The 22,529-nt window shown below is 41.9% G+C and overlaps 2 protein-coding genes across 6 annotated transcripts; one reads left to right on the forward strand and one right to left on the reverse strand.

Moving 5' to 3' along the window:
• Positions 1 to 10: 10 nt before the first annotated feature.
• On the reverse strand, positions 11 to 5,494 carry nphs2 (NPHS2 stomatin family member, podocin). Of its 2 annotated transcripts, none has more exons than XM_046392084.1 (8): positions 3,710 to 3,749; positions 3,007 to 3,377; positions 2,680 to 2,783; positions 2,169 to 2,241; positions 1,816 to 1,898; positions 1,173 to 1,432; positions 597 to 675; positions 11 to 455 (listed from the first exon to the last, which is right to left on the reverse strand). In XM_046392084.1, the coding sequence occupies exons 2-8, from the start codon at positions 3,338 to 3,340 to the stop codon at positions 246 to 248; spliced, it is 1,143 nt and encodes a 380-aa protein (XP_046248040.1). In that variant the 5' UTR covers positions 3,341 to 3,377; positions 3,710 to 3,749; the 3' UTR covers positions 11 to 245. The 2 variants fall into 2 exon arrangements, with proteins under 2 accessions (XP_046248040.1, XP_046248039.1); XM_046392083.1 differs by lacking the exon at positions 3,710 to 3,749 and adding an exon at positions 5,342 to 5,494 and having other exon boundaries at positions 20 to 455.
• tdrd5 (tudor domain containing 5) lies at positions 4,916 to 14,826 on the forward strand. Of its 4 annotated transcripts, none has more exons than XM_046392081.1 (18): positions 4,916 to 5,072; positions 5,177 to 5,326; positions 5,912 to 6,155; positions 6,298 to 6,509; positions 6,812 to 7,118; positions 7,409 to 7,584; positions 7,980 to 8,063; positions 8,244 to 8,300; positions 8,643 to 8,805; positions 9,239 to 9,414; positions 9,679 to 9,893; positions 10,384 to 10,593; positions 10,690 to 10,756; positions 11,247 to 11,447; positions 12,113 to 12,247; positions 13,125 to 13,223; positions 14,067 to 14,255; positions 14,379 to 14,826. In XM_046392081.1, exons 3-18 carry the CDS (start codon positions 5,912 to 5,914, stop codon positions 14,634 to 14,636), a joined length of 2,793 nt encoding a protein of 930 aa, XP_046248037.1. In that variant the 5' UTR covers positions 4,916 to 5,072; positions 5,177 to 5,326; the 3' UTR covers positions 14,637 to 14,826. The 4 variants fall into 4 exon arrangements, with proteins under 4 accessions (XP_046248037.1, XP_046248036.1, XP_046248035.1 ...); XM_046392080.1 differs by having other exon boundaries at positions 5,177 to 5,250; XM_046392079.1 differs by lacking the exons at positions 4,916 to 5,072; positions 5,177 to 5,326 and adding an exon at positions 5,468 to 5,621.
• The last annotated feature ends 7,703 nt before the right edge of the window (positions 14,827 to 22,529 follow it).

Raw genomic sequence — 22,529 nt, forward strand, 5'->3', positions numbered from 1 at the left:
TCTCTGACCCTTCAGTGTTCGTCACTCAACTTCAATATCAGTCAGAAAAATCTTTAATATGAGATCATATTTTAACCACAAATAAACACAGTAATTTGGCTGGAAGTTTACTTTATTTAACATGATCGAAATCTTCTGAAGCTCCACCACAAGCTGATATTTGCTGGCTCACACTCTTCTTGGCTCTTCAATAATAATTACCATTTACATTTCACATTAATTTCAACCAATCCCACCACAGTCCGTCACATCATTGGTGAGTCTGTCTCTGGATCCTCCTCTGTCATCTCACCATCTGGTTTGACTGCGGGGGGAGGAGGGGGTGGTAGGGATGAGAAGTCAGAGGTTGGGCTAACGAGATCTGGAGGGAGTGGAAAGACCAGGGCTGGGTGGAGGAGACGGAGGGAAGACCTGAACCCCTCCCAGGCATCTCTCTCCCCTTCTGCTGCTTTTGCCTGGAGGAGAGAAGCACTGCCATTTGAAATGTGTTTTTCTTAAATGAAATTACATTTTAAAAACAAAACCAAGCATTCAACTATGAAATACTAAACTTTTGTTTTTTTTTTTTTTAACCAAAAGCTGGTACAGTTACTCACTCTGACTTGCTGTTGTCTCTTGGCTTCAGCCTCAGCAGCCAGACTCTGCTGTAACTCCACAGGAAAACTGAGCTCGTCTCTGACAGGAAATCAAATGATAGCCTGGTCAGCATGAATATCACAGCACGCTACAAATCTCTACATTCTTCTTTACTGGAAAAATCACTGCATGCAGAGGACACGGAAAGTGAAGCATTTTTCAGAAACATTTCCACCCTTTTGTATTGTACACATCAGTGTCTTTGTTCTAAAAATCTAAATCTAAATTCTCTTGAGCCATTTACACCATCGGCTGTTGATATCAGGTTCCGATGTCAGGCCGTCAGGATTGAAGTTCAAGAGCTTCTTCCTGCAGCCACTGATTTGCATTAGCGTTTAACAACCATACATGCTCACCCAGTGCAGGAGGGGCATCGAGATCAGTTTCTGCATCCACGGTAACAAAAGCTAAACAACAAAACATTTCTGCCACAGGATGTAATGTCCTTTTTAGTCTTGACTGTAGTTATTCACTCAACAAAATAAATGCAGCAGAGGAAGGTTGATACAGAGAAGACAAATTACAACAAGTCTTACATGTCTGCTCTCTCTACCCTGATGCCCCAGCGGCAAGCAACAGAGTCAACGGCCGCTCGTATCTTCTGTCCGATCTTCGCCCTGTGCAGCAGGATGTGGCTGAATGTGTGTTGGGACAGAACATCTCGGACGGCTGCCTGGACCAGAGTCTGCAGCGCTGTGGTCAGACTGAACAGCACTGTGCTGCACAAGGCGACATTTTCTATCTGGTAATAACACACTGCACTCAACTCCGGCCTCACCAAGTCCTTTGTCACCACCTGCATATATGAGGAAAATATCTGTTAGAAGCCTCGCACAATTAATCTCTTGTCACCATTGGGTAAATTTGTTCAGTAGGGGGCGATAATTCATGTGCTGTGTAAGAAAGATGGAGTCTCACTGTAATATAAACTTCCCTGAAGGTACAATAATGAAAGTGGATGTACAAGTCCATCAGCCTCTTTATGAACTATGGAGGATTTACTGTACATTCAGGGAAAGCAAAGTGCATATACAGTAAATCCATCCATCCATTCATTTTCTATACCGCTACTGCTTTATCCATCAGGGTGGCAGGTGGGGGGGCTGAAGCCTGTCCCAGATGACAACAGGTGAGAGGCGGGGTACACCCTCAGTTGTGTTTTTGTTAATTGTTCTGTACCGTGTGAGCAGGAACCTTCAGCATTTTCAGTCGGATGTCGACCTTGTGACACACATCGAGGAGAGGAAGGTAGAAAAGAAGGCCTGGAGAGAAGAGAGAGAAGGTTGTTATTTTTGCTATTAATTTTGTTTGATCGAGAAAGCGCAGATCTTTCGCTCTCAATTTGAGGGGTGTTCAAATGTTTCATGCGCCTGTAGCTGGATGTTCATCAGCCAACCAAAACCAAGAGTAATTCTGACACTGACACACATGTCAATTAACCTGATTTGACACATCCTTGATGGAAGCAAAGCCACAGTTTTTAAATAACTGCTGTCAAATGAAAACAAAGGGCTACGGCAATCGGTGACAACCTGGTCCTCTGGGTCTTCCACGCAATAGATGCCCCATTCTGAAGATCACAGCTCTCTCATGCTCCCTCACTACCTGTCAATCAAAATGACAGACATCAGCAAGTTCAGCTGGCATGTCCAAATGACATACAATACAAGCAAGGCTGCTATACACTGCCTCTGTACATGCAGTGTAGTCAGAAAGTGGTAGGACGCTGACACATTTTTCTTGTGTTGGCCGTGTACTGTAGTGCAGTGGATTACAAAGCAAACATTGGATTTAAGGTGAAAGCACTGACTTTATAAAGTAGCTCTTTCACTTGTGCTAAAAAGCCACAATTTCCCCTAATTTCTCCAAATATTTTACTTCTTGTGGAGGTTAAAAAGATCGAAACAGAATTTTGATGTCTCAGAGGAAATTTGGATGATACAGTTCTAGTCCTTTACCTTGTATCTAGAAATCAGTCTCAGTTTTGTTATGGAGATTATTCTACAGTGTTTGTTTTCTGTTTGGTCTGTTGTGTAGTCGTACTTTGACACAAAACCAGATGGAAAAAGGGAGGAAGAGGAGAACCAGAGCCAAGACGAAGACCATCAGCAGCCACTCAAACACGCCCAAGTTCCTGTGTTTCAGACCTGCAGAGATCCACTGGGGTCAGTATGAAGAAACCCAGCCAAGATACTCAGATTAAACAGAAAAACGAGTTTCTCTTCGAGCTCTTAAGATTCCTCGAGAGCAAAATGAAGAAGTTATTTAGGTCGTCACATTCCTGCATTTACATTGCTGTTTATTTTATTTTATGGATTTTTCTTTCAGAACATACGATTTCAGATCCTGTACTTTCTGGTTTCCACTTACTGTCCTCCTGCTGTGCTGCTTCCAAGAGCCCAAGGTTCTCCCCCTTGACCTCATCCTCTCTCACACTATCGATGTCCACCACCGTGGATTTCACCTTCACTTCTGTCTCCTGCTCCACCTCATTCGTCTCTGGCCTCTCCTTCTGTTGCTTTTCTTTCCTTGCTGATGATGCCTCAGGTACGCGGCCTGTCTTTGATGGCCTTTGTCGGTGACTTCTGGGAGACGCCGAGGCTCCCCTCTCCTTCCTGGGCGTCATTCTGGATCTTGGAGGGTGACTGGGGTGGACACTGGAGGACTTCTCCATAGTGGCTGGAGGCTCTGCAGTAAAGAGCATCAAAGTGATGGCTGTTGGGATGCTTCTGCTTGATGGGCTGGTGGTAGGCAGAGAAGAAAGAGGAATTTTATCACTTTTACTGCCGTGAGTTACTTCCTCTGGCTGGAGGTCTGTAACTGGAGTCAGTGGTGCTGCCGTCTGCCGTGTTAATCAGGCAGAATATGTGGATTGTAAATTAGGTTGACTGTTGGACTGTGGGAGGACAGTAGTGGGAGTGCCACTGCTTTGTTTATCAAACAAAGTCAATTCAGTGGACCTTTCTGAGCGTGATACTTAATATCTGCTGTCAAACTAGCAAACTAAAACAAAAGAAAATGTTGAGATAATAATGTGGATCCTGGATCGGTGACACGAATCTCAAATGCCTACCTTGAAACTGTGCTGGCTTTATAGATCTTCTGTGCTGGCAATTTGCACACATTTTAGAATTCCTTTGCCGCAACATACACATTTGAAGCCCTGTAGTCCACCATAAGCTCATTGGTTCTGAGGATACTGCGCTTCAAGCGTTTGTAGCTGCACCATGTGAGGAGGCTTGTTTCAGTTACTACATGTATGAGCCTGGACAGACATGGATGTAAGCTGCAACTTGACTGGTGCACAGAGGTAATTCTAGTTTCCTGTGAAGAGAGTAAAGATTTTTCCTAATCTTTCCTAATTTTTCTCAGGTTTTCAGTAGATGACACAGGAGCTTATCTAGACATGTCCCACTAAAATCGCTGACATCATTGCTTTGGAAAGTTGGTGGAGGCGAGCTGATATCATTTTTGTCTTAAATCGTGCTCACTATTACTATCATGAGTGCATGTCATATCAAATATAAAAGATTTTGACATGTTTCATTAAAATCTTTGTATCTTTATGCCATCCAGAGAGGGTAGCAGTCCAGCAATCAGAGTTTATTAATGGGACAAATTGTGTCAGGGGAGCTCAGGGGGAGTCACAGTTTGTCTTTAGAGGGAATGTACAGACTCAGGCCTCTTTCAACAAAGAGCTGATGTGGTTCTTCTGTGTTTTTACATTAGAAGACATGCAATATCCTCCCTACGGCATCGTTAATTAACTTTAAATTGATTTTGGGACCCACTTGCTCTGCTTTGGAAGCCTCTGTGTGCAAACCCGGGCAAAGGTGCCTACAACCAACCAGTGTAAGCCCTGAAAAGGGGGCCAAGTTCTTGTTGGCTCAGGACTATGTCAAAATGCTACATACTAAGTGTTTAAGTAAATAGTGCTTGAATCAAAGTGAATAAATGATAGCACAATGTCAGATATGACAAGGAGGGAATATTATTCTGATATCTGTACCCATTTTACAATATATCAATCATATTTTAATCATGTATGTATTTTAAAATTTTACTGCACATTGTATGTATGCAAACCCAGTCTAACTTATTTGGCACATACATGTTGGCCTATGCCTTAAACGTAAGACGATTAAAGAAATCTAAATCTAAATAAATATCAGTAAGTTTGTGCTTAATAAATCGCACTGCTAAGTCAAGGATCTGCTTCAAAATGTATAAAGAGAGTTGACTTTTTTATTTGCATGCTGGTTCTCGGCTGGCCTCTGGATCTGCTGCGGCCCTGTAGGCCAACCTGACCGTCCACATGAGGTTCGCGTTGCTGTTTGTTTTGAACGCGTCGTCGTCTCCGCTCCTGGAAATAAACGATCTCTGTTCTTACTACTGTAAGAACAAAACGACGGGACAGTTTGTTTTAACTTAGCCAGGTAGCCGACTGGAAAAAAATTGATTTGTGTTTGTACTTATTTTTAAGCTGTATATGAGCAGAGGCTTTCATGAATATAAGTTACCTGTTTTTTTTTTTCCTCAGAGCTGTTTTTACACTTACGACTGCGCCCCAACGTGTTCGGTGGTCTGCTAGCAGCAGCAGCAGGTGTGGAGAAGGTGGGTGTTAAGGAAAATAAAAGCTCCAGATATCGTAGGAGGATGTGGGAAAGATTTTGAGGACTTGGGACTAACGGTATGATTAGAGTACCTTCAAATGTACCGTTAAATTCACTGTAAATTCATCTGTTTAAAACTGCAGCGGCGGCACTTTGGTGAAGCTAACTTCTCGGGTTCCGCTGCCAGCCTACGCAGATCTTCTGTGGTACAGCGTGGAGGCTAGCTTAACTTTTGCTAATTGAGTAGCTGAGTCATGTGCAATTGGCGGTGATGTGTCTGCACTTGTTGGCTACTTTTTTACTCATGTTTATGGTGCAGGCGTGTTATTTCAAGAAGCTTTATTGCACTTGTAATGCCATCAAATGTCAAAGGTAACGATTTAAGATGGCCGAAAGCGACTACTTTGAATGCGACGTTGTAGACTCAACTTTTCATCATTCAGTGACATTTTCTTTATCCATAAATATTTTTAAAGATGATTCTTAAAGATAAGTTAAAATTTGAAGACGTGGTGTTGTGTTATAAAAAACGCGATTCAAGACATTTTCTTATGGCAGCAGACTGACTAAAAGCAGTCAATAATATGAACTTGTTCTCCTGTCTGGTGTTCCTCCCAAGTCATTTGTTTTATTTCATTTGTCCCTCTTGCTGGGTTTTGCAGATGCCACCAGACCAGATGAACCAGGAAGACATGTTGGCAAAGCTGAAAAAGGATGTTCGTTCTTTGCTCATTTCATCCAAATTGGGCTTGGAGCCTGAGCAGCTCAGGCGGGACTACGTGTCCATGTTGGGGCATCCCATGCCCCTGAAAGTCTTGGGCTTCAGAAACATCATGGAAATGGTTAAGGAGATGCCTGATGTTGTTTCAGTTAACTTCAGGCCAGATGGCAGCATCTTCTTAAGGGGTAGAGTTCCTTTTTTCATAAGAGCATGTATTTGTTGTTTAATTCTGTTTCAGTTAAGCAATGATTTAAAAAAAAAAAAGCCTGTTAGTGTTTTGTGCCTTTGTCCTCTCAAACCACCACCTTGGTATGTCTGGCATTGTAGCTGTTGGTGACGAGTCCACCCAAAACATTGAGGAGCTGGTAGCTAAGCAACGCGTATCTAAGGCTGACAAGAAGTTCAAGGGAGGGGGTTTCAGCAACTTTGCGCCCCGCCACTGTCATTCGTCTCCTCCTGTGGTCCTTCCCAGAAGAGGTCGTGCTCCTCTGGCTGTTCCTGTCCAGCTGAGGGCGCAGCTCCGCATACTCCTCTCCCAGGTTTGAATTGAATATAACCTGTGATGTTTTTGTTGGTCAGCGGCTATTTTAAAATTGTTTCTCACCAAAACGTATTGCGTGCAGCCTCCATATTGAGGTGGACTTTTAGGGACTGTGTATGGTTTTCAGCTCTTTGCTAAAAAGCTAACAATAACTAGAATCACCCTGTCTAAGTCAGCCTTCCTTCCTCTTGAAATGGGACAAAATTAGAGCTTCTAGAGTCCTCACTGATAGTTCTTTATGTAGCTCTGCTTTTGAAAAACATTTTCTCGTTTCAAGTAATAATGCAGATGTTCTCCCAGGGTCCACTTCGGTTATCAGACCTGGAGGCCTGCTTCCTGCGTTGCTTTGGCCACCCGCTGCGTGCCCACAACTACGGCTTCTACTCCACTGGAGAAATGCTGGAGGCAGTGGCGGACCTGGTTCTTATCCAGCAGGGTAGGCTGGGCTCTGTTTTGAGCCTGAGGGAACCTCTGCTGCCCACGCTGATGTGGAAACCGACCAGCTTGCCAATAAGGACTAGACCTATAAAGTCAGGGTGGCCTCGACCTGACAAGGCAGCCACCAAAGGGCCAGAGACAAAAACGCAGGCACCGGCAAAACCCCCAGGTTTGTTATTAGACAGGCAGTTCTGTTAGTTTCTTGATACACAGATGAATTTCCACACTTTGAATGTCTTGCTAGACCATGTCTCAAAAAACATTTACATTTGGCTTTTTTAAGATTGGATAATTAATCTGTCCATGAATTGGTTAAAAGTTAGTGAGGTTATTATGTCAGTAATGACAAGCAAACATACAGCACAAACTTGATTTGAAAAAAACTTGAGGATAGACTTCTCTTAATTTGTAGCCTTGCTGTTATCTTCCTTTTTGAAACACCTCTGTGGTTTACTCCAGCTGAGGTCCCAGTGAAGCAGTCTCCTCTGAGCGAGCCCTCTACCAAGACCATGTCAGACTCTGTCCATAAAGAGTCAACAGATGTCAGTAACAAGGCAGAGATGGTCGAGAAGAACCAGGGAGCAGATCCAGAGATCTGCCGGGAAGGTCAGCTGTTTCAGAAACGTGTCCTCGAGGTTTGTTCTCAGGTTAAACAAGAAAATGCAGTACCTGCATGTGTGTCTTGTTGCTTAGAACAGTGGTTCCTAAACTTTTTCACATCAAGGACCCCTAAACTGACACAAATTAGACCATAGGCCCCTGTTTGACAAGTCTTTGTCCCAGGATCTCCAGTTCAAGCCAATGATAACAGTTGTTCCTTATTGTTTTTTTTCTGTTACAGATAGTGTATGAAACCCATGATCAAAGAAGTCTTACAGTCTGTCATTGTGTTACTTGTGGATTGAATTGTAGTGAAAATAAATTAATACCCTTTTTTTTGCCAGGGACCCCTTGAACAAGGTGATTTTGTGAATAATGACTTTCTCCAAGAACAGTTATCTTTGTCCTTTTGACTTAAATTCTTTTCCAGCTGGAGGAGGAGCTTCGCCAGCAAATCATGCAGAATGGAGTCGCTGGGACAATTAGACCTGAGCTGAAGGACAAACTACGCAAGGTTACAATTACCTTCTAGTTATAATTAAGAGCAGATGATTTAGTGTCGCTAGTGATTGCAAAACTTTGTTTCACCTTTATGTTACCTTCTGTGCCAAGAATTATTTTGCTACACAAGGTAACAAAGACCCGCGGTTACAAGTCTTGAAATGAAACCATTGATGTGTTTGTGACTCTACAGGTTGTAGGTCAGACCAGTGGTGGATTATCGGTCCACGATCTGCCTGCTGAGTACAAGGTAAAGAAAAAAAATAGTTATGCTGGGTACCTGTTTCTCTCCATAGTGCCATATGAGAGTTTATGACAAGTAAGTCGAGCTTAAAAATGCATTTGAGAAACTGGGTTTTGTCTCTACACATTCAGCGCAATGAAAGGCATTGGCTTCACTGTTTCAGCTTTGCTTTTTTTTGAGCAGCTCTCTGATAGAGAAAGTAGCCCTACCTGCCTACTCCCAATAACAATTAGGAAGTGAGCAGTTTGAGGACAAAGATGTTTCTGTGCACATGAGTTGAACTCGGGTGATAATGAAAGATGTGTGGTGACTTTACAGGGGATCTGACTGTCTTTTTTTTCCCCTCAGAGACTTTTTGGTGAAGACTTGCCACTCCAACAGAGCGGCTTTGTCAGTGTTACTGAACTGGTCGGCGCCATGAGTGACACTTTCCACCTGAAACCTGCAGAACACAACACCGGACAGCACTGGATAGTCATGGACATACAGGACAGTGACATTAAACAATCAGGTGTGTGCTCACTTACCAGCCATCAGTATCACCCTCATCACTTCATTAGGGAGTACTGCCAGGTATGTCATGTAGGTTTAGCAAATAAAATCTGTGCTTGATCTTTGTTATTGTGAAATCGTTTGGTTTTAAGGAGGTTGTTTTACACAGACGTAGAATTGTCAGGCAGATGTAGTGGAGTACTGGCACTGAGTGCCAATCAGCTTTCTGCCTCTAAAATTCTCCCACTTGGTGTCAGAAACTTGCAGAACCTGTTTCCTGTTTCTGTAGGATGCTGCCGTGTGCACGAAAATATTCAATGTTCTTCTACTCAACAATCCATCATGATAAATGGTGGTGTGTGACAATCACGTGACAAGACATTCTGCTTCACTGGGACGTCAGCTGGAAATACCATGCATCAAAGCTGGAAGACTTCTGTTTTATTTTATAGGTTCAGTGGAGACTGACAGTTCGGCTGACGGTGTGAAGCACCCATTTACGAGCTACTACTTCAGCTGTGGAGAGTCTCCCTGGGAAGGCAAGCTGAACGGACACGATGATGATGTCGCAGCAGATGACAAAAATGAGGACCTGGAGACCAGTAACAATTGCAAGACCCATGAAATAGTTAGTCATCATATTTCTCTTTATTAGTTAACAAGCCTGTGTGGACAGTCTCTAGACTTCATTGGGTAATTGGAGCTTCCATGCGAATAATTAATTTTCATTGCCCTTAATAAGCTGATATCAGTGCGCTTTTGTTAGTTTACCTTGTTTAAAATGTTGATTATAATCAAACCTGAAAGCTGTTGATACTAATTAGAGCTGCTGTCAAATATTTCTGAACATAGAGTAACACTGCTGTGTTCTGCTTTTGTGTCAACGTGGTAGGTGTCAGAGATCTACCCTGCCATTAAGGTGTATTGCAGCTCTGCGGTGCCCCTGGACGCCCTGCAGAATCAGCGTCTGAAACAGCCGACGCGCCATGGTCCTCGAGAACTGGTAGAGGTCCTGGTGGAGCAGGTGGAGTCGCCTGGACATTTCCACGTCCGCTTCAGCGAGAGTGAGGAGGCCCGAGCTCTGGAGGACATGATGATTGAGATGAGGTTGTGGACATGTTGAGTTGACAGATGATGTACTAACACTTGCTGTACCTATTGTGCCAGTTGCATTATTAAGAATTTCAGTTTAATCAGTAATGAAGTGTATAATGTCCTTTTTATATTTAGCATTTCATCATGCCTGGCACACTCACTTTATTAATTCAAACATTTATATACATTTAAAAATTTTCTACATCTTCACATCGCTGTTTAGTCTTAATTCAGTTCCTCTTTAGCCTTGAGAATTTTTTTAGTAAGTTGAAAGAAGTGACAAGAAACTGAATGAGATACGTAATATTCACCCACCACGCTGACATCATTAAGTAGAAGCTGACCGCGATAAAGTAGAAGCTGGAAACTGTTTTCACTGTGGACTGTGCTGTAAAATATCCCAAAATGTAATCATCACATTAGTTTTCTGATGCTTTTCTATAAAGAACAAATTATTGTATATTTACTGTTTTGTTTTTTTTTCTTCCCTTGTCTCCTCTAGACAATGTTACACCTGTCCTGAGGTGTCAGACCGCTACCGCCTTCCTGATCGGTTTGTTCGACGGGGTCAGGTCTGCTGCGTGTCACCCAAAGGAATGTGGTTCTACCGTGTGGTTATCCATCAGATCATCAGCCCCACTCAGGTTAAAGTGTACTACGTCGACTTTGGTGACATGACGGTGGTACAGACCGCCAGACTCAAGTTCCTCAAGTACGGACATCAAACATTTAAACAGTTGAACAATAAAGCGTCCGCTACTGTGGCTAAGCTGATCAGCGTCTGTGTCTCTATCTTTGTGTCTCTCAGGTCGTGTTATTCGGTTCTTCCTGCACAAGCTGTTCCATCATCACTTGCTGGACTTAAACCCACCAGTGTGAGTCTGGTGGCGTATCTAATAATGTATTCACACTTACCTGGTGACTCATTCTAAGGGCTGCCTCTAACTTCTGGTTAATGTCACAGCCGTCCATCCTGCATTAGTACATTAGACAGGCTTGAGTTTCATGTTCCTGCTTTTGACTTGATTGGTTATTTCTAAACCTTCCCCTCAGTGTTGGAATTTTCTTTTTTCATGGCCCACATCATGACTACTATGTTTATATTTGAATATGCCATTAAAAGGTATAAAAGTGCAAATTGGTGGGGTGCTGTATGTACTTGAGGTGTTTTGTAGCTTTGTCTTGCTGCTTGCAGCTGCTGACACTTTAGCTGTAAAATCAAACTGCCATGCTACAGATTTCGAGAAATATGGTTGTACACTCATAGCTGCAATGCAAGATCAATTGACATGACAGTCTTCTTCGGGGTATTGTAACGTGTTAGGAAGTTTAATGAATAAGAATGTCGTCGTTTGTCTCTTGCAGGGAAGCTGGACTGCTGAGGCCACTGCTTCTTTCCGCAAGCTGTGCTCTGACCGCACCCTGGTGGGCGCTTTGGATTGTTACACTGGAGATGTGCTGCAGCTCTACCTGTGTGACACACAGACTGATAAAGATATGTACATCCACACTGTTCTGCTGAGCCAGGGCCACGGGACAGCTTGCAGTCCTGCAGCCAGTGCAGCAGTAAGAGACACACCTGCACACACACACAGGGACTTATATGTAGAGATGGACTGTTTTTATTGAATCAATAGGTTAATCAATCAGTCAATAGATATTACAGGCTGTTGGCCCGTAAAGCAATTATCTCTGATAAATAGCGCTTGTTATACAAAGACAACACGATTGACATTTGCTGTACATGCTCCACAAGGCATTCAGAGAGGAGGGAAAAAGACCAAGAGTTTTAACACAACAAAACTTATTTGAGCTGTCGAATAATAAATCATCCATTTTTGCTCACGACAGCTTAGCCGTTCTTACCCTTGTTTGTGTGTAAACTGCAGGTTAGTAGCTTCTTTTCAAAATGCAAAAACAGGAAATTATCATGTATTTTATTGTCGGCCATGAGAAGCAGGTCATTGTTGGTTAGTGGTGTCGCCTGATATAATTACACCTCATACCTCCTGACTGACTTGTGCTGTGGTCATGACTGAAGTTACAGAAGCTTGCATGATTAATAATTTTAAATCAGATTAGTCAGAAGTTAATTCTAACTATGGCTTCTTCTGACTACAGGCACTCTGTGGTTTGAGTAGAATATTGAAATACAGAATATATTTATACTTGATCTACACGCCCACTCTAACTTTGTATACTTTACTGTATTCTTTGTTTTCCTTCTTTAGCTTTGTGTCCCGGTCGGCCCAGTGAGTCTCTACCTGGGGGACGGAATGATTGACCTGCCAGAGCTTGAAGAAGAGACCACTTACTCCCCCGAGTCAGCAAGCACACTCGAACAGTCCATGTTGACTTCACCACAGGTACACACACTCACACAAACACAGATCCAGCTTCTGCTGTTCCATTTAAAAATCCTTGAGGTTCCAGTACAGCCAAAAGAAACCCATTAGTGTCCATACTAGGATGCTTGGTTTGTGGTGGATTTGCAGCTCTCGCCTCAGTTGTTGATCTGTGAGTGTGTTTTTTTTTCGTCTTGTGTCTTCTCTTCCTCCCCCTCTCGCCCAGTCTTTTTATGTTTGTGTAAAGCTTTTTATTCTCCATTGTTCACAGCACTTATCTCACCAGCCATACTGTCAGTGTGGCAGGCCCAGTGCAGCACCACACACCACCCTTAACACACACTGCCATGCACACATACACACTCATCAACACACAGATTCACTTGCAGAAATGGGATTTGTCATCTAATGCTACTCATTGTATAGTCACAGTGTTGGGAAGGTCACAGCTTGTGGTTGGCCAATAAATCAGATGACAGCCAATCAGGGGCTGTTTAATGCATATTGGATTACGAGATTGCGTTTCTGACAGTAATGAGTGGACAGCTGTTAAACTGAACATATGGGAAAGGGATTTTACAATGATGCATTAAAAAAGCACCAGTTTTTAGTTTATTCTTTATTTTTCATATTGATTAAAGTTTACGAAAGTTGTATGATACATTAAAAAAAAAATCCCTTTGCAAACACTAATTCAACTACACTGAACGACAATAACAAAACAATAAAAATAACAAAGGCAACCGTAAACCCTCATGGATAAATCAATACCCCTATTTCATTAACACTTCACACTATGTAGTCGATGTTGGTTAAAGAACCAAAGAGTCAGTGTTCAGTTAATTTCAACTAAAGATCACCGTACAGTTTAATGTCATGATGTGATATGAATCTGAAGGAAACAGGAAGTTTCTTGGCATCTCAGGTTGAAGAGGAGGAGCAAAAGCTTCCCGCCCTTGAGTTTATTGAGGACCATGAGGTCAGCCATCACCTCCAGGTAGGACCACCTTACACAGAACTCGTCTGCATCCGCACCACCACTACCTTCATGCCACATATTAACTAAACTTTGGTGCTTTCAGTTTCTCTGTGTCACTTCACCATGTTGTTGGTTGTTGTTCAGCATCTGTATTTTGGAACCAAAAAATGCTTAAAGTCAAGTTTAATTGATTATGAGTGTACACGAATAAGTCAAACAGCTTACACAATATGGGACCATACTATTTGGAGCCTTGCCTTAAAGGCAAAATATATTATATATTTGGTTGCTGTTTGTGAGCACATAATTGTAAGTTTGCCACTCCTCAGAGCTGCTTTACATATTCTTTCAGCTACAACCCTGGTGGAGTCAACTAGTTTGAGAGCAAATAATAAATAAATAAATATAAATGTAGGCTAATTTAAAGAGATATTTTCATATCTTAACTGTAGAGCAAGTACAAGACTTAAGTGCATATCAGTCTGTGCTGTGGAATGACATTGGTATACAAAACCACAATGAAATGGCTTTGACGGGGGGAGAAAAAAATGAAAGGGAAAAAGACAGGAAGGGACCCTCTTACACAGGAGTACAACATTTTGAGATTGGGATCTTAATTAGCCAGAAAGCACCACGTTTAAACATTTTGATCTATTGTGTTGAACATGACCTGCTCAGAAGCAGTTTTGGTGCACAACATAAGTTACCAAGCCACACTGGCAGGTGAACAAAAAAAAATAATTTCCAACCCTTGCAATCACATCAAATCCAGGGTTAACTCAGAAGTTACCTCACTACAGACTACAGATCCTGCTACATCGTGCACGCCTCTGAAGTCTTGATTATTGCTGTCTTGTTCAGGTTAAGGACACCAACCTGTTCAGTCCTCTGCTAAATGACCAAATCCTCGGTTGTGCTGAACTAGGCTGTTCCTTGTCCAACAAATCCCCCCCTACCAGTCCGTCCAGCAGTGCGACCGCCAGCCCTTTCACCCCTCCTGATTTGATCCAGACTGAGACAACCCCACCTCAGCATGAAGCTGATCTTAAAGTGAGAACATATCACTTGTTTTATGGTAGTGAAATCACAGTGAATTTGAAATGCACTTTCAAGAATATATGATAGGAAGATTATATAATAAGTGGTGATTGTTTTTTGTGCTCTCTTCTCAAGACACAGAGCGTGACTCCTCCGCCTGCTCCATCCAGCATTAATTCCACCCCCTGTTGTCGGACAACAGTAGAGGAGGAGAACAAGGTCGCTGTGCCCCTTTTGGTCGCACCACCTCCAAAACCGAGGACCCTGAGCCTCCACACCCTTGACCTGGGCCAGGGTACATGTACACACATAGCAGTTTATCCTTTTTTTCAGGAAGGACACAATGCTCACATAAATCAAGTCGTTGAATCCAGTCATTTTTCTTTTCTGTAATTTTCTTGCAACAATATTGGCACTACATGTTTTTGTGCCAGTGTTATGTCCAGCAGATTTCACATCAGGTTAAGCAAAATGCTTTGTTACGTGGTGAAAATATGAACATTTGTTTAAATCCTCAATCATTAGTAGTCATTGTTTTCTCCAAATTGTACAAAGATAAAACTGTGGAAAGTTCTGTTGTACACTCAAAGGCTCATCTCTTTTCAATGAGGGCTCATTTGCTAATAGGATTATAACATGACCTTCATTAACCTGCACGTGTACACAGAGAGAAAGAGGGAGAAGCCTTCAATGAAATTAGACTGTTTGCAGCTGCAGAGAGAATGTATTGATTTCCCTCCTGCTGCTTGCTGTGGTGGATCTGCCTGCACAGAGAACCTGACACAGATTCAGTTAGACCTGTTACCAGAGCTATTTGACCCAACAAGCTGCTTTCATGCAATGCGTTTCCTGATATCGATACACTGATGCTCCATCTTTCTTGTCCTGGCACAGTGTTAATGAAAAAAAAGCATAACAAAGGGGGTTAGGGTAGATTGATCTGAAGATTTTTATCTACTGTCTGACGATATTTCTTGTGCAAATTTTTCTCCGTCATGCTTTCGTCTCCTTTCATTATTTTGTCTCCCAGCGCGCCATGAGACTTGTGTGCTGACTTCCCTCAGAAACCTGACATTGCAGAAAATTTGAGTCCAGTAAATGAATAAAATAATGATAATAATAAAAAACAAAAATCAACAAAATCACTCACAAATGCAAAGTTGGCACTTGCCCCTTGCTGCTATTCTTTTCCTTCTCTTTTGGAACACGACAGCTGAGTTTGTCTGCTCAGCATGTTTGTTCAGGGGTCAGCTTGTTGAGTTACACTGCAGGAAAAACACATTATGGAATAGTACAGCATTGAACAGAACAGAACAATAACATTTCTATATATTTTTTTAATACATTTATTTATTATTTTTGGAAAAATCTTACAAGACTAACATGATGGAAGTGATTATGCAGATAGAGGAGTTAATTAAAAGCAAACTTGTCAGAAAAATGAACACTTGGGGCCTGTGCAGCAGCCAACCACAAGGGGGCGATCAAGATAATTTAGCTTCAATTTTTGGGAGCTCTCATGCTGTCTATCTTTATATACAGTCATTGTGTGGAAGGTGGTCAGTTTACTTTGAGTGATTAGCTTACACATTTACTGAACATCTCTAATAGTAATAGTAATGTCTTTATGTTGATAATTAATGAGGTGTTTATGCTGTACACTTTTATGAGTAAGGTGCATAATAATCAAGACTGTACATACCCTCACTGTTGATTTTTAGGACAAAAACAAAATGATAAACAGTGGCCTTCGCACAAGGAACTTGCACAGTGGCAATTCCTGAACAGACGTGCAAATAATCCCATATAGCACCCATTTTTCAACACGAAGATGCAACAAAAATGCAAAAGTCCACACACACACTGCAAGACTTTGTATGATACAGGCTCCATTAGAGTGTGTATGACGCTGTGTGTGTGTTTGGAGGAGGGTGAGGGTTTGTAAGGCAGACGCACAGTAAACCTTATTAAGGAGGAGGGTAATGCGGTTGCAGCTGATTAGCAGCCAACAACAGCAGAGCATCAGTGTGCTGAACGAAGCATGAAGATCTGATGGCTTTGATTTACAGTCGAGACCCTAAACCAGACCGTCAAAGGAAGGCTGCCTTTATTTCACAGGCTTTAATTTGCTGATCAGTCCAGTAGATGACAGGCACTTTCAGCGATTTGGATGTTTTTGTCGACTTTTTGTTTTATATTTACAAACCGTTGTTGAAAGAGATTAGACTGATGTAGTACACGGTTAACTCGGATCGGATGGTTAAACAATTGGAATATATGCATATAATACAGTCTGTCGGTACATACATACTGAAACATCAGTTAAAAGTAGTAAAAATTAAGATGGTGTATGTACCAAGTGTGTACACTATTTTAATTTTAAAATTTTACTTTCATAATAAAACTATTTTTGCAATTTCCTTTCAAAAGAAAGTGCTCTGCAACTGGAAACTGGAGCTACAAATAGCAATTAACTTAAAATGAGCTGTACATATTTTGCTTCACCAAACAAAAGCAGGTGCAATAGATTTATAACAAAACAGATGTCAGTTACTCATATCATTTTACACTCTGATTACGAGTTCACCAGGGTGTTGCTGTACCATTACTGTTTTTTGTCATTTTAATTAGGACTTTTAGTTCCCAATACTTTGATTGGGAACCACTGGATTAATTTAGCTGTGAAGTTAGAAAAATGCTATTTACACATAAAAAAAAATGGTTTCTCTCTGCAGAATGTTTAGGAGTCATTTAGCTGCTTTGTCTGGTGTCACCCTCTTTACTTTCAGCCATTTTTGCTTCATTGCTCCTTCTCTTGTCTTCCCTGCAGCCCAGCTCCGTTTGCAGGAGGCTTTTTAAATGGTTGTGTTTTTGTAGGGTACTTTGGTGTGCACATGTGTTCAATAATGTGTTCTAAATCTGTGTGCTGTGGATGCTAATGGACAGTAGTGTGTGCGAGTGTGTGAATAGGGTGTGCATGATTTTGAGGAGGTTAGTGTGGGAGCAGTTCGGTGTGTGTGTGTGAGAGAGAGAGAATTAGGGTGTATTAAGTCGCACTCATCCACTGAGAGATAATTTCTAGAAGAGAGACGCCTTTATTTTTATCCCAGTGTCAGTGTCTTATCTTCTGTATTAATTTTAGGACAATTTGAAGAAGAGAGAGTGAGCTAGGCTTCATTCTCCTGCTAATCCCTCAGGCTTGTGGTTCTGTTACTTCTGTGCACACATGCACACACACACGCGCACACACACACACACACACACACACACACACACACACATCAGCAGTGACACTAGCACTCCTGATGAAGCTTTTACACTCTACATTTATGTCATGCTTTGTTAAGTTTTTCTCCTTCTAACTCCAAATAGCACCTTAATCATCACCATGTGCACAGTTTACTGTGGGTGTTGTTATGGCAAGATTATTTGTGTCTCTCTTACGCAGAAGAATAGTCTAAAAGGGCCCACGTTAGTACAAGTGGTGTTGAATGCAGTCTATTAGTTTAATATGAAAGCAAAACCTCTACAGTGAATGAGAACAAAAATAACAGTTTTGAAAGCCTCAAAAAACTTTTAACATCAAGCTTTTTCAAAGTGGTGCTCATCTGAGGTCAGGGATTGTTAACAAATTAAACAACGACTTAAGTCTTCACTTACATTTTGACCTTTATCAGGGAGCTGCAATTTTAATAGTTTAGTACAACAGTTTATGTTGTACTGTTGTGTTTATGTTGACTTTAGCATGTCTATCACCTGTATATTTGTGGTTTGGATGTTGAAGATGTTGAAAATGAAACCTCATAACGCTCGAGCCTTTCTTCCACAAGTCGGTACAGGTTTCTCAGCGCGCCTGCTACACTTCCTGCTGTTCTCCACCTGGATGCAGATGTGGCCAGTATTGTTTGGCAGCAGCATCCAGCTGCAGCTGAGCTCCGGGCTCAGTTAATATGCGATGGCACACTCTGACAGTTCCATTAAACTGTATTTATGGCAGCCACAAGTAATCGATATGCAGATACGCCACGCTGTCCGCATTCCCACAATTGTCTTTGGTCCAGCGGTGCAATGCATCAAACTGCCATGCTCAGTGACAACGGAGACAATATACACCATCACTGGGTATTGTTTGTCCCCAAAGTCCTCTCTCTGCCTCTCCCTCATCTCTTTTCCTGACTCCATCCTCCCTCCCTCCTCATATCTCTTTTGTTATCCTTCTCTATCTGAACACTAACGTCTGTACAGAAAATCTTTCGTTCTGTAAAAGATTAGAAAATCTATCCATTAAGCAGACAAGCAAAACAGAAGATACTTGAAGATACAATAAGTGCTGTGAATCAGTAGTTGAAACCCTCTCTGCTCAATCCGTTGTTAGTCCCTTTTGCACATTAAGACGCTTAGCTATACAACATATTTGGCATGAGCAGGCTTAAACCTAATCATATAGACAATGTCACAAACCAGCGGGATTCTGCCTTTGCACAGCCGCAGAGCTGTGAAACTGTAGTCTGCAGCTTTTGGTCCAGAGAGTTCCCTTGGGAGGGACCCGTCACTGTTCAACATTACAACTGTGTCGTGTCGAAGAAGCACAAAATAAATGGGGTCAAGGTCAGAACATGGTTGGATGGTTCTGCAAAATACTGGATTGCATTCAGTGACAACATTTTTGAATGCTCAGCTGTCTGTCGAATGTCCACACAGCTACAGCTTGTGGCAGCTATACAGTGGTAACGATTAGTCAACTGTAAAATGCAATTGCATATTTTTTTGTTTGTTTGTTTGTTTGTTTTTTGTTTTTTTTGTTTTTTTTTTTTGCAGAAATTTAATTATGCTTGAAGTTACAGAAGAATCTGTTGTAAGACTTTATGAAGGCACACCCAGCATGTTTGTTGAGTAAAGTTAATGTGTAAGGCCACTTGTTTTCTTATACACAGTGCACTAAACAGTTGTGATGTAGGCATGGATGGAGATTTTAATGAATCAGTTAAACCAGCTCAATTAGAATAATATGAATGAAAATGTCACTCAAAGGAGAGAAAGTCTTCACTAGAAATGTACTCTGTGTCACTTCTACTACCCGACTGTGCTCTAAGGCTGTGTCACTCATCATGTAGAATTCATTCTGCTCGTTAATTATGAATGAAAAAAAATTCTCATCTTCTCATGAGTTGGCATGCAAAGACATTGATGTGGCTGCGTGTAATCAGTCTCAGACTGATGCTGTGTGTCTCTTCAATTAAGTGATGAAACTTTTTGTTAAGAGAAAGCAGTGCTGAATGAAGAGCAGACCGAGCAGCGGGTCACCTGACGAATGGCTTCACTTGCAGCCAGCAGCATAACGCTGAGTCATGATCAATCATCAGCCTCATGCCTCGACTCCTCTCTCCCCACCTTCTCTCTCCTTCTGTTTCATCCTCTCCTCCCTTCTTTCCCCCTCTCTTCTCCTCTCTCCGCTCTTCTTCCATTTTTGTCCCTCTTGTCCCTTCTCTCCCATCTTCCACATTTATCTTTGCAGCGACAGGAAACTGAAACATCACCGGTAGTCGTTGTTTACCAGGTTATATTTTAAAGTGATATTGACCAGCTGAAAATTAAATGTAGTGTAGTACTGCATGATAATTGGCAGAAATCCCTGTGGAACATAACGTCAGCACTGGTCATCAGGCCGTGCTTACTTGTCGTGAGGGCAGAAATGGCATCATTGGTTCAGCTGAACGGATGTGTTTTCTGGTTATGCATTACCTTTGGAAGTTTGTTTTAATATCCAATTTAAATTTTCTATTCTTGTTACAATTTCCCATGTGAGTGTATGTTGTTTGAAAAATTATATGTGATGTAAAGAACTGGGATGTCCAAACAGGGAAAACAGTCAAATATAAATTTTCAGAAGGTTTTGATTATCATTTTGAATCCCTTAAGTCAACCAAATGACTCGCCCACATAAATACACATATGCTTTTATTCCTGTTCATTTCAGTTTTGGTATGATGTGATTAATTTGGGTATTTTGATGTATTGCCATATTGGCTTTTCTTGTGTAAACAAACCGCACTTCAACGGTGGAAAAACTGAAATACAAACCGATCTCTGTTCACATTAGTGTGGACATGGCCAGAGAGGCAGCAGTTAGGACACTAAAATACCAGGGATGGGCAAATCCAGATAAGCATCAAGTTAGCACAGCCTCCCAGCACAGGAAATAGCATTAGCTATGTTGTCACACACACACACACACACACACACACAAACAAACACAATGACCTCTTACTGCCCAGGTTGCCATAGAGATACTGCTCCCTCTTTACACATTCGAACAGATGTGGGAGGATATGTGTGTGTGTGTGTGTGCATGCATGTATGTTCCTCCATCTGGTTTAGTGGTTGTGTGTTCACTGTATATGTCATATGCATTCAGCACCAGAAACACTGCTTTATTGGATTTCAAAGAGGCCCCACCTTAAGTCCCAATACTCACCAGATGGTATTTGAGTGCTGCATTTCCCAGAACCCACCTGTCAATCAAATAATGTGGGTGGGGCTTCGAATTTTCTGTTGATGCACTTTTGGTAGATGCATTTTTTTTCTCTGTCGGATCAACCGTCTGTTTCTTCTTCTGTTTAACACGTCATTGTGACATATGTCATCCTCACAGTCACACATTGTCCCTCATGGACCAGCGTCTCCTGTTTTTCTTCTTCCGTCTCCATATTGGACTTGACTGTGAGACTCAAACCTTTGGCTCGAGCTCCTCACCTCTAATGAATAGCTTGTCTGGTGGACCGGTCGAGCAGCTGCAAGAGGCCAGTGTTTAGCTCATCTGCTGGGCCTCTTATTAAAATGAATGGTTCAAATCGGTCTTGTTAATTCTTATCACAAACTATTAGCCTGCTTTCTGGCATGTTGTCGCGACAGTGTTAACCACTGAACCACCAGCTCCTAATTTATCTAACTTTTAACACAGTGTTTTCTTGTAATTGCTGAAAGTTAATTTTAAAGCCACTTTCTGCACACTGTGACCTCTTCCCCTTGAATCTGTGATCCAATAATTCAAGTCTAAGCCACTACCAGTCTGGCTAAAATGTGATACTGTATGAGTTTGGTCCTGGATGAAAGGAGGGAAGGTCGTTGCTGACTGACCCAGCAATTTGATGCCCAGATCTGGTATCGCACCTGGCCAGTTCACTGCACCTTCCGCAGAGTCATTAGTATCAGTTAAATCATATGAATCCCCCAGAATAAGGACACTACTTCTGCTCCCGCTGGTTCTGCACTGTGGATGCTCTTCTGCTCTTCCTCAGGTGAGCTGCTGGTTTTGACGTGAGAGTGTGTTTGTGTGTGTTGTGGGTTTACCGGTGGGGGTTTAAATCCAGCTCCACTGCTGTTTTAATACCTTTTTTGGGGCTTTACCTGAGAGCAGTTAGGAGAGCGAGAGGGGACAACAGCAAAGGGCCACCTGCTGCCAAAAACTCAGACTTTTGTGCATGGGGTGCACCCACAGAAAGCTTGAAATTTTATCTTTGATCATGCTTTTTTGGACGAGCATCTTTAATGTCTTGATTATGAACATTTCAGGGTTTTTTATCAGTTGGCTGAGGATCACTTTGTTTTTAGTTTACAGAATTAATTCTGCATTTTAGGAGCTACGCTTACATGTCACTGCTCTGAGCCAAGAAGTAGTTTGGCACATAACCCCCTGCCAAACAACCACTTTTCATTTTTAGACTTTTCTTTTGGCAGGTTTTGTATAGAACAACCAAACAAAATGTTAAGTCTTAGTTTGTGAGTTTTGGAGATGTTGGTAGTTGGATTCTTTAAATCTTTGGACCGAGCCAGACTAACTTTTTCCCCTCATTTCCAGTCTTTATACTAATATAAAGTAACCAGCTGGCTGTCGCTACATATAAATAAAAAGCTCCGCTCTGTTTCACAGTCATCAGGTTCTTTGAGCTCTGATTGTTGACCAGGACGATCAGAGTCTACTGGGCAGCGCCGGTGGAGTGTCTGGCAGTGAGAACCTTTTTCCAGGATGCTGTGTGTTCACTTTCTTCCCAAGACGTATCCAGCTGCTTTAACATTTGTACCAGTGACTTATTGTGAAGCTAACAAGGCCTGCTATTTGTCGTCAGCCCAATCTTTGTATTTTGTGCTATAGAGGGTAAAATGCCTTGCTGCAGCAATGAAAGCAGTTTTCTAGCTGAGTGAACACCGATGAAGTATGGATCTGTACAACCAGCACTCCCTGCAGCTTTATCTCTGGGTAGCTATGAACTATCGTGAGCTGAACCA

Source organism: Scatophagus argus, chromosome 6, assembly GCF_020382885.2.
Source record: "Scatophagus argus isolate fScaArg1 chromosome 6, fScaArg1.pri, whole genome shotgun sequence".
NCBI classification, from domain to species: Eukaryota; Metazoa; Chordata; class Actinopteri; family Scatophagidae; genus Scatophagus; species Scatophagus argus.

What these genes read in the sequence shown, in the direction of transcription:
- tdrd5 (XM_046392079.1), top strand. An exon ending in CTGGACTTAAACCCACCAGT is followed by an intron (nt 10,757 to 11,246) that starts GTGAGTCTGGTG and finishes TGTCTCTTGCAG; the next exon opens with GGAAGCTGGACTGCTGAGGC. An exon ending in AGGTCAGCCATCACCTCCAG is followed by an intron (nt 13,224 to 14,066) that starts GTAGGACCACCT and finishes TGTCTTGTTCAG; the next exon opens with GTTAAGGACACCAACCTGTT.
- nphs2 (XM_046392084.1), bottom strand. Translation starts at nt 3,340, where the DNA reads ATGCTCTTTACTGCAGAGCCTCCAGCCACTATGGAGAAGTCCTCCAGT. An exon ending in TGGAAGACCCAGAGGACCAG is followed by an intron (nt 1,899 to 2,168) that starts GTTGTCACCGAT and finishes TCTTCTCTCCAG; the next exon opens with GCCTTCTTTTCTACCTTCCT. An exon ending in TGAAGGTTCCTGCTCACACG is followed by an intron (nt 1,433 to 1,815) that starts GTACAGAACAAT and finishes TCATATATGCAG; the next exon opens with GTGGTGACAAAGGACTTGGT.